General features: G+C 40.3%; 1 protein-coding gene and 1 non-coding gene across 2 annotated transcripts in view; both read right to left on the bottom strand.

Moving 5' to 3' along the window:
* The window catches only part of Fam120c (family with sequence similarity 120C), a 107709-nt gene extending 97065 nt beyond the window's left edge, over window positions 1-10644 (bottom strand). The window contains 3 exon segments of the mRNA XM_032890205.1: window positions 5549-5631; window positions 7463-7709; window positions 10582-10644. Of these exon segments, the coding sequence (XP_032746096.1) occupies window positions 5549-5631; window positions 7463-7709; window positions 10582-10644 (393 nt within the window).
* LOC116889479 lies at window positions 4877-5038 on the bottom strand. Its single transcript, XR_004386430.1, has one exon. It is a non-coding gene; the product is annotated as a U1 spliceosomal RNA (small nuclear RNA).
* Window positions 10645-19738: the final 9094 nt, after the last annotated feature.

Raw genomic sequence — 19738 nt, 5'->3', positions numbered from 1 at the left:
AGGAGAGAGCATATGTCAGCAGCTTGACAGCACACCTAAAACCTCTAGAACAAAAAGAAGCAAACACACCCAGGAGGAGTAGAAGGCAGGAAATAATCAAACTCAGAGCTGAAATCAACCAAGTAGAAACAAAAAGAACTATACAAAGAATCAACAGAACCAAAAGCTGGTTCTTTGAGAAAATCAACAAGATAGATAAACCCCTAGCCAGCCTAACCAGAGGACACAGAAAGTGTGTCCAAATTAACAAAATCAGAAATGAAAAGGGAGACATAACTACAGAGCCAGAGGAAATTAAAAAAATCATCAGATCCTACTACGGAAGCCTATATTCAACAAAATGTGAAATTCTGCAGGAAATGGGCAATTTCCTAGACAGATACCAGGTACCGAAGTTAAATCAGGAACAGATAAACCATTTAAACAACCTCATAACTCCTAAAGAAATAGAAGTAGTCATTAATAGTCTCCCAACCAAAAAGAGACCAGGTCCAGATGGGTTCAGTGCAGAATTCTATCAGACCTTTATAGAAGACCTCATACCAATATTATCCAAACTATTCCACAAAATTGAAATAGATGGAGCGCTACCGAATTCCTTCTATGAAACCACAATTACTCTAATACCTAAACCACACAAAGACCCAACAAAGAAAGAGAACTTTCGACCAATTTCCCTTATGAATATTGATGCAAAAATACTCAATAAAATTCTGGCAAACCGAATCCAAGAGCATATCAAATCAATCATCCACCATGATCAAGTAGGCTTCATCCCAGGGATGCAGGGATGGTTTAATATATGGAAAACCATCAATGTAATCCACTATATAAACAAACTGAAAGATAAAAACCACATGATCATTTCATTAGATGCTGAGAAGCATTTGACAAAATTTAATACCCCTTCATGATAAAAGTCCTGGACAGAATAGGAATTCAAGGCCCATATCTAAACATACTAAAAGCCATATACAGCAAACCATTAGCTAATATTACACTAAATGGAGAGAAACTTGAAGCAATCCCACAAAAATCAGGGACTAAACAAGGCTGCCACTCTATCCCTACTTATTCAATATAGTTCTCGAGGTTATAGCCAGAGCAATCAGACAACAAAAGGAGATAAAAGGGATACAGATTGGAAAGGAAGAAGTCAAAATATCACTATTTGTAGAGGATATGATAGTATATTGAAGTGATCGCAAACGTTCCACCAGAGAACTACTAAACCTGATAAACACATTCAGCAAAGTGGCTGGGTATAAAATTAACTCAAATAAATCAGTAGCCTTCCTCTACACAAAAGAGAAACAAGCTGAGAAAGAAATTAGGGAAACAACACCCTTCATAATAGTTCCAAATAATATAAAATACCTCAGTGTGCCTTTAACCAAGCAAGTGAAAGATCTGTACAATAAGAACTTCAAGCCTCTGAAGAAAGAAAGTGAAGATCTCAGAAGATGGAAAGATCTGCCATGCTCATGGTTTGGCAGGATTAATATATTAAAAATGGCCATTTTACCAAAAGCGATCTACAGATTCAATGCAATCCCCATCAAAATACCAATCCAATTCTTCAAAGAGTTAGACAGAACAATTTGCAAATTCATCTGGAATAACAAAAAACCCAGGATAGCTAAAACTATCCTCAACAATAAAAGGACTTCAGGGGGAATCACTATCCCTGAACTTAAGAAGTATTACAGAGCAATAGTGATAAAAACTGCATGGTATTGGTACAGAGACAGACAGATAGACCAAGGGAACAGAATTGAAGACCCAAAAATGAACCCACACGCCTATGGGCACTTGAATTTTGACAAAGGAGCCAAAACCATCCAATAGAAAAAAGATAGCATTTTCAGCAAATGGTGCTGGTTCAACTGGAGGTCAGCATGTAGAAGAATGCAGATTGATCCATTCACCCTGTTCAAAGCTTAAGTCCATGTGGATCAAGGACCTCCACATCAAACCAGATACACTCAAACTAATAGAAGAAAAAGTGGGGAAGAGTCTCGAACACATGGGCACTTGAGAAAATTTCCTGAACAAAACACCAATGGCTTATGCTCTAAGATCAAGAATCGACAAATGGGATCTCATAAAAGTACAAAGCTTCTGTAAGGCAAAGGACATTATTGTTAGGACAAAACGACAACCAACAGATTGGGAAAAGATCTTTACGAATCCTACAGCTGATAGAGGGCTCATATCCAAAATATACAAAGAACTCATGAAGTTAGACGGCAGGGAGACAAATAACCCTATTAAAAAATGGGGTTCAGAGGTAAACAAAGAATTCACAGCTGAGGAATGCCATATGGCTGAGAAGCACCTAAAGAAATGTTCAACATCTTTAGTCATAAGGGAAATGCTAATCAAAACAACCCTGAGATTCCACCTCAAACCAGTCAGAATGGCTAAAATCAAAAACTCCGGTGACAGCAGATGCTGGCGAGGATGTGCAGAAAGAGGAACACTCCTCCATTGTTGGTGGGATTGCAGACTGGTACAACCATTCTGGAAATCAGTCTGGAGCTTCCTCTGAAAATTGGACATTGAACTACCTGAGGACCCAGCTATACCTCTCTTGGGCATATACCCAAAAGACGCCCGAACATATAACAAAGACCCATGCTCCACTATGTTCATAGCAGCCTTATTTATAATAGCCAGAAGCTGGAAAGAACCCAGATGCCTGTCAACAGAGGAATGGTTATAGAAAATGTGGTACATCTACACAATGGAATACTACTCTTCTATCAAAAACAATGACTTTATGAAATTCATAGGCAAATGGATGGAACTGGAAAATATTATTCTGAATGAGGTAACCCAATCACAGAAAAACACACAAGGTATGCACTCATTGATAAGTGGATATTAGCCCAAATGCTCGAATTACCCTAGATGCACAGAACACGTGAAACTCAAGAAGGATGACCAAAATGCGATTGCTTCACTCCTTCTTTAAAAGGGGAACAAGTATACCCTTGGGAGGGAATAGGGAGGCAAAGTTTAGAACAGAGGCTAAAGGAACGCCCATTCAGAGCCTGCCCCACATGTGGCCCATACATATACAGCTACCAAACAAGATAAGATGGATGAAGCAAAGAAGTGCAGGCTGACAGGAACCGGATGTAGATCTCTCCTGAGAGACACAGCCAGAATACAGCAAATACATAGGCGAATGCCAGCAGCAAACCACTGAACTGAGAATAGGACCCCCGTTGAAGGAATCAGAGAAAGAACTGGAAGAGCTTGAAGGAGCTTGAGACCCCATATGTACAACAATGCCAAGCAACCAGAGCTTCCAGGGACTAAGCCACTACCCAATGACTATACATGGACTGACCCTGGGCTCCAACCTCATAGGTAGCAATGAATAGCCTAGTAAGATCGCCAGTGGAAGGGGAAGCCCTTGGTCCTGCCAAGACTGGACTCTCAGTGAATGGGATTCTTGGGGGGAGGTTGGTAATGAGGGGAGGATGGGGAGGGGAACACCCATATTGAAGGGGAGGTGGAAGGGTTAGGGGAATGTTGGCCTGGAAACAGGGAAGGGAAATAACAATCAAAATGTAAATAAGAAATACTCAGGTTAAGAAAGATAAAAAAAGAAATGTAAATAAGAAATACCCAATTCAATAAAGATGGAAAAAAATAGGAATTAAAAAAAAAAAGAAAAAGACTGGGGCAAGAGCAATAACTCATAGAGAGTTGACTCAGCGTTTAAGAGCACTGGCTGTTCTTACAGAGGACCTAGATCTAATCTCCAGCAGTCACATGGAAGCATAAAAACATCTGTAACTCTAGTCCCAAAGGATCCAATGCTGTCTTCTGGCTTCAACAGGCACTATGCACACATGCAGTACACAGACATACACGCAGACAAAACACCCATGTAGATAAAATAAATTTCAATTAAAAAATATACAAAAAAAATTTAAAGGATCATACTTATACATCAAATAGGAAACAAGCAATGGAGAGAAAAAATGGAATTATGCCATAGAAAGGAAAATTGCTGAACTGATACCCTTAAGCTGGCTAGAGCAAAGAGGACCTTTACAAATGGAAGAGTTTGCCTTAGATGGGACAAGTCATGGTCATCAGACACTAGTAGAACCCAAAAACACACAGATTAAAGTGGGGCAGTTGAAGAGGAAATGGAATTTCCCCGAAATTCTCTCTCCATCACTTCCCCTTGCTCAGTGAAATAGGAAGTGAGAGCATGCAAAGTGGGTGGTCCAATAAGGAGAAAGGACTAGAGGCTGAAGGAAGAAAAAGGTATAAGATAATTTTCTAGACATTGAAAAACAGGAGATTAATATCATTGCCAGATGAGAAATGCTAAAGTGTGTCAGTTTTTCTCCAAGCTTCATGGCGTTAAACATATTTTTTTAATATTTGCTAAACAATTAGCAAAAATGATGACATCACTCAATTGACATACATGTCTGATCATTAGTGAGCTAGTCAGATGATTAGCAACTGTATTTCTACTTTTGTCAATTTTCTGATTCTATTCTTTATGCATTTTCTTGCTACTGGGGTATTAGTATTTTTCTTTGCCAGTTTGTATGATTTCTCAAGTTATAGGTATTATCAGAACTAATTTTTTTATTAACTTGAGTATTTCTTATATACATTTCGAAAGTGTTATTCCCTTTCCCGGTTTCTGGCAAACATCCCCTCCCCTCCCTTTTTATGGGTGTTCCTCCCATCCTCCCCCATTACTTGCCCTCCCCCAACAATCACGCTCACTGGGGCTTCAGTCTTAGCAGGACCCAGGGCTTCCCCTTCCACTGGTGATCTTACTAGGATACAGAACTAATTTTTATCTGCATGTAAAATACAGTTTTACTTTATTTTAAGAGGAAAGTGTGAGCATAGTTCCACACTACCATGAATTATACAGTCAAGTTTCTCACATTTTGATATATCACAGGAGTCAGCATATACCGAGTGCAACAGAGGAGCCTTGCCTTGTGAAAACCACCTTCTTGATTGTGGTGTGTCCACTGCTAGTAAGTATTGCATGGGAAATATTGGAAATCTAATGAAGGAGGGCACCAATGAAGATGCCAAACTGCACTGAGAAAAACCCATGAGGCCTCAATCCTACACAAAGAACTACAGGCAACTAGTTCCGAAAGCTGGGAATGGGAAAGACGGCCCTTTCCAGGGAAAAGTATCCCAACTGGCTATCCAGTGCCAAAGTGTCAGCCTGGAAGCATATATACAAGTAACATTTATGAACTCATCGGGTTATATATCGGAAAATATATGTATATACAAATACATACATGCATGCAATAACAATTGATTTTTAAAGGGGACACCATAAATTTGAGGGACAGTGGGAAGGATATATGGGAGGGTTCAGAGAGAGGAAAGGGATGGGCAAAGTGCTGGAAACAAAGAAAAAGTCTTTAGAAATAAAGATTTTTCAAAAATCAAATGAAAGCCAGCTCTTCTACTCCATCAAAGTTCAATCAAAATTTGATGTCTCCTAATTGTACAGGGACAAAATAAGGCACATTACCTTAAGTGATGCAAGAGGATGTTCTGGTCCCAAAAGGCTCCAGTGAAAAGCAGCCAAGTCTTCATCTGGCAGAATGTGGTTACCTATAAAATACATTTCATTTATTTACGATACAAATGTGTGCATAAATCTTTTAGGCCATAGGGGAGATCCTCCTGGGAGAGAAAGTAGCTGAATGAAACATGGGCCTGTCTTCTTTTTATTTTATTTTTGAGACAGGATCTCACTAAGTAGGTTCTGGCTAGCCTGAAACTCATTCTGTAGACCACTCCAGACACAAACTCACAGAGATTCACCTGCGTCAGATTTCCCAAGTGCTGGGATAAAAGGCATGAACCATAATACCCAGTAGGCCTATGTTCTTAATGTACTAATTAATTACATTAGCTTTCTACGACCTGATTTCCTACTCTGTGCCCTGTATTACATGTATCTCCTTTGCAATGATCAAACCTCATAGTTTTCTCCCTATTTTATAAACAAGGAAACAGATTCAAACAAGTTTACTGACTTAGCCCAAGGTAGACCTATACTAGAACAAAAAGTTAGGACTGTCTGACTCCCAAACACATGGTACTACCCATTACCATAAGTAATTGATAACTACTACATAGTTATACGGCCTTATTTTGTAATAGTAAATTACTGAAAAGTACAAAGGCAAGTCATATTTCTCACGTCACTTCACCTCATGAGTAACACCATGGGAATAGCACCATTTGCATTTCAGAGATAATGAACAAACCAGGGAAACATGACTTCAGTGATTTGCACAAAATCTAATTCTAAAACTTGGGCTGATTCAATTAGATTGCCCAAAGTGATGTTCTTTGGGCTTTTAGGGCAGAGGTCACAAGGCTAGACTATTTATGTTCCTGCTGTCAACAGTTGAAAACCCAATTTAACATATCAATTCTATAATTTACTTTGAAATGCACCTTTACAGAAAGCCTGAAAGTTGGGTGTAATGATGCATGCCTGCCAGCCCAGCACTAGGAATGTTGACACAAGAGGATCTTATGAATGAAGCCAGCCTAAGTGACACAGTGAAGTCCTGCTGAAAAAAAGAAGAAAAGAATAAAGGGTAGGTGGGTGGATGAAAGAACAGATAGGTACATGGGAGAGCAAGTGCTACACTGAGTTTTCCCTAAAAATGTCTGAATGTTATTCAGAAATTTTCCTAATAAATAATGATGACAACAACAACAAAAACAAAAACAAAACAAAAAAACAGAGAAAAACAAAGTCCACATTATTTTCCTGGCCTAAATCCAGATTTTTAGAAAGAAATGCTAGCAGCCCAAGTGGAGAAGCAATGCTATCTATGACGAGTAAAACAGAACTCTGCATCCAAGTTTCAGAATATAACAAAAGGGAAGTGTAGTAAGAATTAAAATAATGTTCTGCAATATCATATAACAGTTCATAAGATGCTCTTATGTTCCTAACTTACATTTTTATGTTCCCATTCTCATCACAAATTAATATATTCATAACATACTGAGTTTTTTTTAAAAGAATTCCCCAAGTGCCTACTAGTTTATGCACAGCCTTTTATGGTGTGAGAACTTTGATTTTTTTTTTTTTGAGATAGAGTCTTTCTTATATAGCTTAGACGGGCCTTGATTATGTGACCAAGAGTGGTCTTAAAACTCCTGATCCTTCTGTTGCTACCTCCTGAGTGCTAGAATTATAGGTATGTTGCACCACACCCATGAATGCAGTTCCAGAGTTGAACCCAGGGCCACACACATGATAAATATGCACACCACCCACTGAGCTATATCCCAAACCAGCATGAGGACTGTGAAAGGCAAACCCAGCATTGCCAGGCTAGATCTCTCCAGTCTACATATCTTAGCAATACAAGAAGAAACTGTACCAACTACCAGATCTCTGTTTTTGACTACGTACCAAGCAGTGCAGCGAATATGGGAAAATTCATTCGCTTCAAACCCAGCTGCTTGGCCACTTCCTGCATCAGGAACTGGTTGGTTGTGAGGTTCTTGCCATTCCAGCTCAGCTTCAGCGCATGGGAACTGTAGTAAGATGGGATATTGTAGAGCGCATACTCAGAGTCATGAGCAAGAAGGCCATGAAAGCCATTCTCCCTGAAAAAAGCCACTACTTCCAAATGGTGGTCTTCAAGGCTCTGAAAGACCTAGGAGAGAAAAAAAAGAGAATCTGTCATGACACAGAAATGTGTGTATGTGTGTGTGTGTGTGTGTGTGTGTGTGTGTGTGTGTGTGTATAATAAAATTGGAAATCAGGAAGGTTAACCCTTAATTTATAATAATAAAATTTAAGATTATCTGTGGCCAATGAGAACAAAAAAAGCCGACCATGTATCAGCGTAGAACATGACTAGGCCTGTACATGTGGTTAGTAACTGCCCAACCTTTAAGTCAGGAAATCAATACACTACACATTACTTAAATGTTTATTTGAAACCAGATCTAAGATACCAACACCTCCCTTTCACAGTTTTTGGTGTTTCTCCCCCTATCTTTTAGGCAATAGAGGATATTTCCAAAAGGGAAGTTTCTAACAGGGTTCCCCAGAGGGAACCAACAGAGGTTATTTCTAGTTGATGGGGGTTAGAAACTTTATTCCATCTTCAAAAGAGAGAAACTGGGGTTGGGGATTTAGCTCAGTGGTGGAGCGCTTGCATAGCAAGTGCAAGGCCCTGTCTGGGTCCCCCAGCTCCAAAAGAGAGAGAGAGAGAGAGAGAGAGAGAGAGAGAGAGAGAGAGAGAGAGAGAGAGAGAGAGAGAGAGAGAGAGAAACTGTTGTAAAAGGTTGTCTAGCCTCAAAGTCCTATGAGTGAGAAAAGATACAACTTAAGCTGAACTAATTCCCAGAACATATAAACCACTGCACCAAGCACTATTTTTTATGGAAACAGAAACAGACTATTAAGTACCCTTGCTACACATGTTCTATTTGGTGTATTTGGAGCATAGCAAAGTCATTTGTATACTGGCTATCAGCTCTTTCACTACAGATACTTTATCTTGGCATTTCTGGCTCTACCATTCCACTTCATGCATAGTAGTATTAATGACAGTGCCTAACAGTTCTGGACTCTGTACTATTGGGCAAAGCAATGTATCTTTATACTTTATATGCATTAATTCATTTAGACTTAAAAATATTAATAGGCTATTTATCTTCAAAAGAAAGAGCAAAGCAGACTTTGGTTCTACAGTCTATCCAACTATGTTTGCTATTGTAGCTGCTGCTGCTGTTTTGACACAGAGTCTTGCTATGTAGTCCTGGCTGCCCTGGAACTCATTCTGAGGATCAGGCTGGCCTCGACCTCATAGAGATCTGCCTGCCTCTGCTTTCTGAGTGCTCATATTAAAGGCATGCGTCATCATATCTAGCTCAAATGACCTATCTTTCATTTAAGTTCTAAAGTAACGATAAGTTTCTAAAGTCTAATGGGAGCTTCAATATATTATACTTTTGGTAGGATATAGAAAGAATTTAATTCCTGTTGATGCTCATGTCATAGATGAGGTCACATAAGGGCAAAAGCACTAATAAGCTGACAACAAAGTGAAGCTAGCACTAATTTTATATCTAGGCAAAGGAACCAAAAAGTATTATAACATATTTATACCTACAGACACAATTAACTCCAGATTTGCCAGAGAAAGAGAATTGGTTTATGCTTTCCTCTGATGACAGTTCTTCCAGCATACCTATCATACAAGTTGCTAGTTCATCCATCAATCTTATGTCAGGCGAGCACAAAATATGATACAACCTCTTGCATCATCATAACCTGATTAGGCATGCATTATAAATTATATCATATAGATGATGATATTCAGATCTAGAAGACAGAGGTGTCATGCTCAGAGCCACAGACCTAGGAAACAGCAACCTGGGTCAGACTGTCACTAATATCAGTGCTCTATGACACATAACTTTCAGCCTGGCTGAAGTTGATTATACCATAGTCCAGTGATTTCAACCCCAAAAAACCAAGCACTAGTGGTTATTGGGCAGAGGGACAGGGAGGAGAGATACATTGCTATATTGCCAAGGCTGGTCTCAAAGTCCTTGGCTCAAGTGATCTTCTCCTCTGTTTCCTGAAAAGCTGAGGCTGTAGTTTCATGTCACCTTACCAGGTGAATAACTAAAGACTTTATGTGTGCAAATGTTAGTGTGGATTGAACGCAGAACTTTGTGAATGACAGACCTTTGAAAATTTTTGAGACAGGGTCTCACTAGTTGTCCAAGTAGGCATCAAAGTTGGGATTTTCTGCACAATCAGATATAGCAGTACTAATGATCTTTAATCTGGTGGATCTTCGAAATCTAGGATTATAAATCACAATCACTTAAGAGAAATAAAAACAAAACCATAAACAATCAGCCTGGTGGTGGAGGTGGTGGTGGTGGTGGTGGTGGTGGTGGTGGTGGTGGTGGTGGTGGTGGTGGCGGCAGCGGCGGTGGCGGCAGCGGCGGCAGCGGTGGCGACAGCAACAGCAGCAGTGGCATACACCTGTAATGGCAGTGCTCAGGAAGGAGGCAGAGGCAGGCCAGCCTGGTCTACAAAGTAAGTTCCAAGGTAGCCAGCAGTACACAGAAAAAGTCTGTCTCGAAAAAAGCAAACAAACAAACAAACCTCTCATAATATCCTTCAACACCGAGGTACTATAACGATTCCTATGATCCAAACACTTGTATTTTCAATATACTTTCCACCTTAAGAACTACTAAATTAATCCACTTTCTCACTTTACTTCATAGGCAACTAAGATCTAGAAAGGATATATGCTGAGACAGGACTACCTAACTTGCAACAGAACCAGTATTATAACAAAAGACTCAAACTTCCAAGCACAGGACATTTTCATCACATATTCATTCTGGAGTAGAACATAGGAAAACATCAAAATAAAAAAAAATTCACAAATCTTTCTCACAACGCCCAAGACCACCCCTTTCCAAGATGACTCTTAGACCCCTGCGCTTGAACACTTAGTTTCTCTGCCTAAAATACCTTTAGTGCCTTTTTACAATGTTCCAGATGTTTCCATAGGCCTGCTTCTTCTTACACAAATTCCTTGGTGATTCTCCCATCTTCTTCCTACATTTTCTATTATTTACTTTCTTTAGTGTATTTATTTGGGGTGGACATCCTTCAGCATGTGTATGGAGGTTCTATGACAACTTGCGGGAGCTGCTTTTCTCTTTCTATTCAGTGAATCTAAGAGACTAAAATCAGAGATCAGGTTTAGTGGTAAGCACCGTTCTTTACTCATTCATCTCCACCCACATATAGCATCTTCAGTCTTACAAACATCAAGACAGGTCAGATAGGCACAGAATCAATTTGAAAACACCCTCATTTACAATTTTCAAAAACCACAAGCTATGTCATTTTTTATTTTTCATTTGTGAATATGAGTGTTTAGCTTGCCATGTCTATCTGTCCACCAATTCTATAGAACCATTGGAGGCCAGAAGAGGGCAATGGATGTTGGCCACCATATGGGTTCTGGAACTCAGAGCAGGGTTTTCTGAAAAAGCACAGTTAACTATTGAGCTATGTCTCCAGCCCACTACAGGTTCCATCCTGTTTCTATTTCTAAGATTTAACCACAAGAAACAAGCGGCATAGAATACTTAAGAAAGGCCTACCACCGTTATAAAGAAAGGAAAGCAGCGCTGACCAAGCACCATTAGCTCAGCATTTGACTTCTAAGCAGATGTCTGCCAAGATTACATCTCAGGCAGCAAAGCAATACTAATTATTAATTAATTATGTACTACGTCCTAGGCCCTGTTTCAAATATATCTCCTCCATACTAAACTTTCAATAACATGAGACATTATTACAGTAATCTTCTATTTCAAAATAATTATATTTTATAATGAAGCAGAATTTTATATCATAAAATTCACACAACTTATTCCTTTTATATTATGTTCCTAAATCTCTACAAATACTTTGAGAGAACTTTCTACTTAGTCAACTTCATGAATGTGAATTTTTTATCTGCTTTCATATATTGGCATCCCAACTGCACCTTTCCCTCCCTTCTTCCCCTAGTCTTTTTTTCCCCGCCCCCATCTCCTTTTTTCCCAAAATCCAACCCTCCACGCCCCTCAGAAAAGAACAGGCCTCCCAGGGACATCAACTGAATACAATACAACAAGATACAATAAGGCCAGGCACATGTTCTCATGTCAAGGCTGAAGGAAGCAACCCAGTAGGAGGCAAAGGATCCCACAAGCAGGCAAGAGAGTCAGAGACAGCCTTGGCTCCCACTGGTAGGAATCCCATGAGAACACCAAGCTACACAACCATAATATATATGCAGAGGACCTAAGTAAGACCCATGATATCTGTGATCCCACTTTAGTCCCGGGGTCAAGGGTCTGTGGCCCTTGTTCTTGTGGTATCCCTGACCTCTCGAGTTACTTTGATTCTTCCTTCCCCTCCTGTGCAGGACTCCCCAAGCTCCTCCTAATGTTTGGCTGTGGGACTCTGCATCTGCTCCCATCAGTTGCTGGATAAAGTCTCTGATAAAAATTATGCTAGGCTCCTATCCTAGAAACTCTCCAGGCAAGAAAAATTGTAGGCCAAAGGTTTTGTAGCTGGGTTGGTGTTCCAATCTCTCTACTTAAGGCCTTGCCAAACATTTTTCCAAGACAGGAATTTTCTATGAATCTTGGGTATCTTGGAACTTGCTCTTTGGGACCAGGCTGGCCTCAAACTCAGCAATCCACCTGCCTCTAAAGGCAGTGCACCAAATCCAGCTTATTACAGTAATTTTTACTCATTTGTTAGGCTATGTTCTGAAATCTCCAACAGAACACTTGAAATTGTCCCAAATTCTCTCTACTATGCCACCCCCACCTCCTTTCCCTTTTTTTTCTCTCCCTCTTTCTGTCTCCTCACATCTTTTAAGAACATTTAGCATTGACTGTGTATGCATTTAGGGCAGACCACTTGGGATTAGATAAACTGTAAATTCATCTCTAGAGAAGACTGAGTCTCTCTTTCTCAGTACCTATTAATTACTTCCTACTCTTCAACTAAGGGCAGGGCCCTGTGAAACTTTACCTGTCCACATTGGCATGTTGACTGGCAACATTATATGGGTCCTGTTTAAGAAACCACATTGTTTCCAACCAACCAGCACTCCCAGGGACTAAGCCACTACCCAAAGACTATACATGGACTGACCCTGGCCTCCAACCACATAGGTAGCAGTGAATAGCCTAGTAAGGGCACCAGTGGAAGGGGAAGCCCTGGGTCCTGCTAAGACTGAACCCCCAGTGAACGTGATTGTTGGGGGGAGGGCGGTAATGGGGTGAGGATGGGGAGGGGAACACCTATATAGAAGGGGAAGGGGAGGGGTTAGGGGGCTGATGGACAGGAAGCCAGGAAAGGGAATAACATTTGAAATTTAAATAAGAAATACTCATTTAATAAAAATGGAAGAGAAAAAAGAAAAAGAAACCACATTGTTGAGGTCTCACAGGTGCAACTTCTGTGTCATGTTGAGAAAGATACTCTAATAGCAGGTATTCTGGTCATCTGAATTTACCATCTTTCTGCCCCTTTTCATTGGTGTTCCCTGAGCCTCAGCTGTAAAGGCTATGCTGTAGATGATCCAACTTAGGTTGGGAACCCACAGACACCTACTCTCTGCCAATCAAAATCATAAGGAGAAGTGAGTTAGCTTCCACTAGGATAACTGTAATTTGAAAAATGAGTCTTGGCAAGAAAGTAGAGAAACTGGAATCCTCAAGCTGGATGTTGTAGCACATACTTGTAATACTAGTACTCAAGAGGCTAGAGCAGTAGAATCATAAGTTCAAGGCTGAGTTGACTATATAGTAAGATTAAAAAAATGGAGTCAGCCATAAACAGCTATAATCTAAGCATTTGGGGGTAAGATGCAGGATAATCTGGAGTTAAAGGACATCCTCAGCTACATACTAAGTTTGAGGCCAGCCTGGGCTACATGAAACCTCAGCTCAAAAGATAAGAAAATTAAACAAAAGAAACAAAAAATAGCAACAGACAGATAGACAGACAGACAGACAGGGTAGAAATGTAAGCTGGTGCAGCCTCTGTGGAAAAGAGTCTAAGAGGTCCTCAAATGACTAAACAATTATCTCATGATCTAGTAAATTTATTACAAGACATAACTCAAAAGAATTAAAATGGGGCCTTGAAAGATGCTCAGCAATCAGGAGTTCTTACTGTTCTTGCAGAGGAAGTTGGTTCACTTATTAGAACCCATATCAGGCAACTCATAAGTGCCAATAACCTCAGTGTGTTCCTGTACATGGTGGACACAAACTCACACAGGTATTCATGCATGTGCATGCACGCATGTGCACACACACACAGATGCACACATACAAACAAATAATAAATTAATCTATAAAAGCCAGAGGGGTAGAGGGCACCTAAGAAAACTTACGAAGTCAATTAACCTGGGCCCATTGGTGTACACAGAGCCTGAACAGTGAACCAAAGAGCATTCAGGGGCTGAACCTAGCTCCTGCCCCACATTTGTAGCAGATGTACAGCTTGGTCTTGAATGTACATCCCCTAACAATTGGAGTGAGGGCTGTCTCTGACTCGGTTGCCTGCCATTGGATCTCCTTTCCCCCACCTGGACTGCCTGGCTGGGCCTCAGTGGGAGAGGTGTTTAGTCCTGCTGAGACTAGATGTCCCAAGCTAGGGTGGTACCCAAGGGGCCTTCCCCTGCTCTGAGGAGAAGATGAGGGGATAATGGGGGGATTTGTAAGGGCAGGACTGGGAGGAGAGAAGGGAGGGGCTGCAAATGGGATGTAATGTGAATAAAAAAATAAATTAAGAAAAAAGATTTGAAAATCTATGATTGTACTAAAAAGATACATGAATAGTCATAATAGCATTATTCAGAACAGTCATAAAGAAAGAACACCTAAAATGACCAACAATGAATAAATAATAAAAATGTAGTGTCATGTATAAAACTATACAAGAGACTATCATTCAGCCACAAAATGGAATAGAGTGTGGATACATGCTACAATGTGAAGGGATCTTGAAAACATGCTAAGGCAAGTGTGGCAGTACACACCTGCAATCCTGGTGTCAGGAAGATGTAGCAGGGTCATGGGCTTAAGGTGAGCCTGGGCTGGGTATTAAGAGTCTGTCTCCAAATACCAAAGCAACAACCCCCACAAAAAGGAATAAAACATTGTGCAAGAGAAACAAACCAGGCACAAAACCCAATTAGTTATGAAATTCCCTGAGTAGATAAACCTATTGAGCTGGAAAAAAAGATTGACTGGAACTAAGGAAGAGGGTTAACAGTGGTTGCGAATGGGTGCTGGGTTTGCTTTAGAGGTTACAAAGTGACCTAGAATTAGATAATAGTAATAGTTGCTCAACTGTCAATGTGCCAACTCACATACTTTGAAATGGTGAACTTTATTCTATATGAATGATATTTTATTTTTTAAAGTAGAGCCTAGCTTCAAATTTAGCTGTATTCACAAAGGCCAAGAAGCTCCTTAAAACACTTCAAGAAATTCTTTTACCTGGCCTAGTGGCACAGACCTGTAATACCATTTAGATAGGAGCTGGGGCAGGAGGATCACAAGTTCAAGACCTGCTTGAGCTATAGAGCAAGTTTATGGTTAACATGGGCAGCACAATGAGACCATCAAAATTCAACACTATGACAAGAGCTTGGGCTAGAATTTATGGTACTTGCCTGCCACAGGGGAGAATTTTTTTCAAGCCAGGTATGGCAGGCTCTAGTCTATAATTTAGCTGTGGACATAGGGACAAGAACACAAATTTGAAGGCAGCAAAGGCTACAGAGTTACATCCAGAAGACAGAGTAGTGTGGTAGTGGCTAATTTCTCATTAGCCACCTTCATTTATATATGCATGGGTGTTTTTTCTACATGCATGCCTGTGCACCACGTGCAAGGACTCACCACAGATACCAGGAGAGGGGTTGGATCCTCTGAGTCTGGAGTTATAGATGGTTGTGAGCTGCCATGCGCATGCTGGGAATCAAACCCAGGTCATTAGCAATTCAATTATCAATATTAAATCAAACCTGTCTCATCTACTTACCCTCCCCTTTCATATTTTACTTGTGATAAAAAGCACAAAATTTTCCATCTTAGCATTTTTGATGTGTTAATGATAATCGTATTGTTGTACAAAAGATCTCCACATCTTACTATGAAACTCTAAAACTCTAGAGTCAAACAACTCCCCTTCTCTCCCTTCAGCTTTATTTTCTGTTTCTATTTATTTGTCTATATTGCATACCATATCTAAATGGAATTATACAGTATTTGTCCCTTTGTGACTAGCCTATTTCACACAGCATGATGTCCTCTAGGCTTATCTATGTTATAGCATATGATGGGATTTCTTTCCTTTTTAACTTGGATAACATTCCCACTGCAAAATACACCACATTTATTTAACTATTCACCCATTGATGAGAGACTTCTGGGTAGTTTCAATCTCTTTGCTACTATTAATAATGCTGCTTTGGACATAGGTGTAAAGATATTTGAACTCTTGCTTTCAATTTTTTAGATATATGCCAGGAAGTAGAACTACTGGATTGTGACAGCTTCAGTTTTAATTTCTGAGGAATCTCTACAGTGTTTTCCATAGTGATCACATTATTTGACAATCTCACCAATACTGCGTTGAAGTTCCATTTTCCTACATACTCAAACACTTATTTCCATCTGGGAAATACAAATCAAAACTATATGAAGAATCCATATCACCCCAGTTATCATTAAGAAAATAAACAAGAAATGTTGGTGAGGATGTGTGAAAAATGAACCCTTATACAGAATTAGTGGGTGTGTAAATTAGTGTAGGCACTTTGGATAACAGAATAGAGGTCCTTCAAAAAACTAAAAACAGGACTATCGTAGTCAACGTATGGTAATCAATGTTGCCAGAGTTGGAAGATGCACAGAGCCATTTTCCTTAGCATTGTTGGTAACCAGCAAGCTATGGAATTAGCCACGATACTCATCAATGAAAAATAGATAAAGAAAATACAACACATATGAATGCACACATGCACACATGTAAGCAGCGGAGAATTATCCACTCATAAAGAACAAAATCATGTCATTTACAGGAATTGGGTGAAAATGGAACATCATATCAAATGAAATAAGTCAAATTAAGATAAATACAAAAGCATAAAAAGAAGAGGGGTTATTTGGGGAGAAGAAAAGGAGACAGTGGAGGAAAAGGGGGCAGAAAACAGAGGGGAGTGTAAGACGCGATGAAAGCATGTTATATTTAGATGTATGTATATGAGAAATGATATGACATACACACACTGCTGTACTTTCTAGTGTAGGTCTGTAATCCTAACTACTGTGGAGGCTGAAGCCTGAGGTTATTAAGTTAAAAGTTCTCCACAGGTTACAGTGTAAGTTGAAAGCCAGCCTGGACAACTTTGCAAGAATTCTTAAAATAAAATAAAATAAAACAAAACAAAACAAAAACAAAGCTGATCATGGTGGTGCATGACTTTAACCCTAGTACTTAGCTGACACAGACAGGTGGATCTCTGTGAATTAGAGGCAAGTTTGGGCTACATACTGAGTTCTAGGTCGTCCTGGGATACACAGTGAGACTAGGTCTCGTTACACACACGCCAAAAAAAAAAAAAAAAAAATCAAAAGAGGTAGGCTGAGGAGCCAGGCCCGGTGACTTAAAACTGTAATCCAAGCACCTGGGAGGCTGAAAAAGAGGAATTGCTATGACTCACTGGATTACAGAGTAAATTGCCAACCAGCTTGTACAGAATGGGATGATATATCAAAGAAAGGAGGGAGAGAGAAAGACAAGAAGGAAAGGAGGGAATAAGGAGAAGAAAAAAGAAAGGAATGATGAAAGAAAAGGGCTGGGTGTACAACTAAGTGGTAGTATTTACTTACCTATCATGTGAAGGACCCTAGGACCAACCTCTAGTACAACAGAAATAAGTAAGTAAATAAAGTGGAAGGCCAAATAAGGAGAACATAGGAGACAGCCAGACAATATAGGAAGAGGGTCAGTGAAAAGTGTCTTCTCCTCATCCCCTGGGCCTATCCCTTGAAGAGGCAATGCAGCAGTCTGGGATAAGGCTGGACTTTGTTTTGAACAGGAACCCCAAAGTGACACTTACAATGTAGCAAACAAAGACCAAAAACAATATCAACAACAAACAAACAAGGAATGAGGTTTAGCAACATGGCTCAGCAAGTACAGGTGCTTGCTATGCAAACCTGTCAACCTCAGATCCATCTCTGGAACCCACAAAGAGGGGAAAGAGAGGATCATCTCCACAAAGCTGTTCTCTGACATGCACACTTGCACCATTGCACATATGCCCACAAGCATGTGCACGCACGCACACACACACACAATAATAATAGTAATAATAATAATAATAATAATAATAATACATATTAGAAACAACAGATGATAAGACATCGCCCTGTCACTTCTGCCCATGTCTGTGTGCCTCATGGTCTTGCTTCCCTTTCCCATTTCTCTCAGGCCCTGACCAATGGAGGTTACATAGCAGCAAGTACCTGAGAGGCTCTCTCGGCCTTGAAATGCTGTTGAATTGACCATGAATTTAATAGATGAGGTTGGCAACAAATAGTGGCCCAGAGGTTTGAAGTTCCTTTTTCACTCATTCATTTAGTTCTTAAAACATGGGCATGGGAGAAGCTGTGCTTCATCTGTTTGGGAACCTTTCTGAAATTTATAAAAATGAGCAATAGCACTATTCAGTCATCATTAAACGAATATTAGTTTACTGTATGGAAGACCAGAACATTATCTGCTAGACCTGTAACAGGTTCTGAGACCTTGGCACAACTTATGCCATTTTAGAGGCACCATTCTGATCTCAGAATCCAGCATGAAGACCCCATCACCTGCCAAAATGGGAACAATGACCCAGTCTATAGTTCTAGGAACTAGGAAGTCCCTAAATGTATTAACCTTGCATTTTGGCTTCTGTAGTTTTGCTTCTTGCTACTGTTCTTACTAATCAAAGTGTATCAACCAGGATGTGGTTTTTTTGTGAGTAAAAGACAAAGAACCATGAAGTTAGAGCTGCATGATTTGGACAAATTCCCCATGCAGCCACTGGCCAGCAGTACAGACCTTCTATTTGGCTTTAAGAGTGTCATTGGGTGGGAGAGATACCTTACTGCCTGGTCGGGTGGGCACTCCTGAGGCTGCAGAGCGGAAGAGACCACCAACACTGCCCACCCCTGCCCACATCCCTGACCCAAGAGGAAATCACAAGGCCCTGTTCCTGTGGGGAGGCCCAGGAGCAGCAGGAGCCCTGCCTGACACCGCCGATCCTGAAGGAAACAGACCGAGGAAAACAATTGAGGCCATCTGAACTCCTGGTGCACGGAGGCTCCCGAAGAGTATGCAAGAGATCTTCCCGGTCGCTGCCATCATGGGAGAGTCTGTGGGCAGAACCTCATGAGTTTAACTCCGGAAAGCCCGGGGCCAGGTACTAATTCATTCGCTGCAAGTGACTTGCCTGGTGAACTCAAGGCACAGGTCCACAGGAACAGCTGAAGACCTGTAGAAAGGAAAACTACATCGCCAAAGCAGAACACTTGTCCCCATGTTAACTGACTGAAAGAGAGGAAAACAGTCTACAGCACTCCTGACATTAGGCTCATAGGACAGTTTAGCCACTGGGTCAGAAATAGCAGAACAAAGTAACACTAGAGATAATTTGATGGTAGAGGCAAGCGGAACCCAAGAATAGAAACTAAGACTACATGGCACCATCGGAGCCCAATTCTCCCATCAAAACAAACATGGAATATCCAAACACACCAGAAAAGCAAGATCTAGATTCAAAATCATATTTGATCATGATGCTGAGAACTTCAAGAAAGACATGATGAACTCCCTAGAGAACAAGTAGAAGCCACAGAGAGAATCGCAAAATGCATGAAAGAATTCCAGAAAAATAAATAAAACAAGTAGAAGCCCACAGAGAGGAGACACAAAAATCCCTGAAAGAATTAAAGGAAAACACAATCAAACAGTGAAGGAATTAAAATGGAAATAGAAGCAATCAAGAAAGAACATGGAAACAACTCCCAGCAATACGTAACTGGAACGAAGGCTACTGAT

The sequence above is a fragment of the Rattus rattus genome, chromosome X, assembly GCF_011064425.1.
Source record: "Rattus rattus isolate New Zealand chromosome X, Rrattus_CSIRO_v1, whole genome shotgun sequence".
Lineage (NCBI taxonomy): Eukaryota > Metazoa > Chordata > Mammalia > Rodentia > Muridae > Rattus > Rattus rattus.
This window is presented reverse-complemented; position numbering and strand designations above follow the sequence as displayed.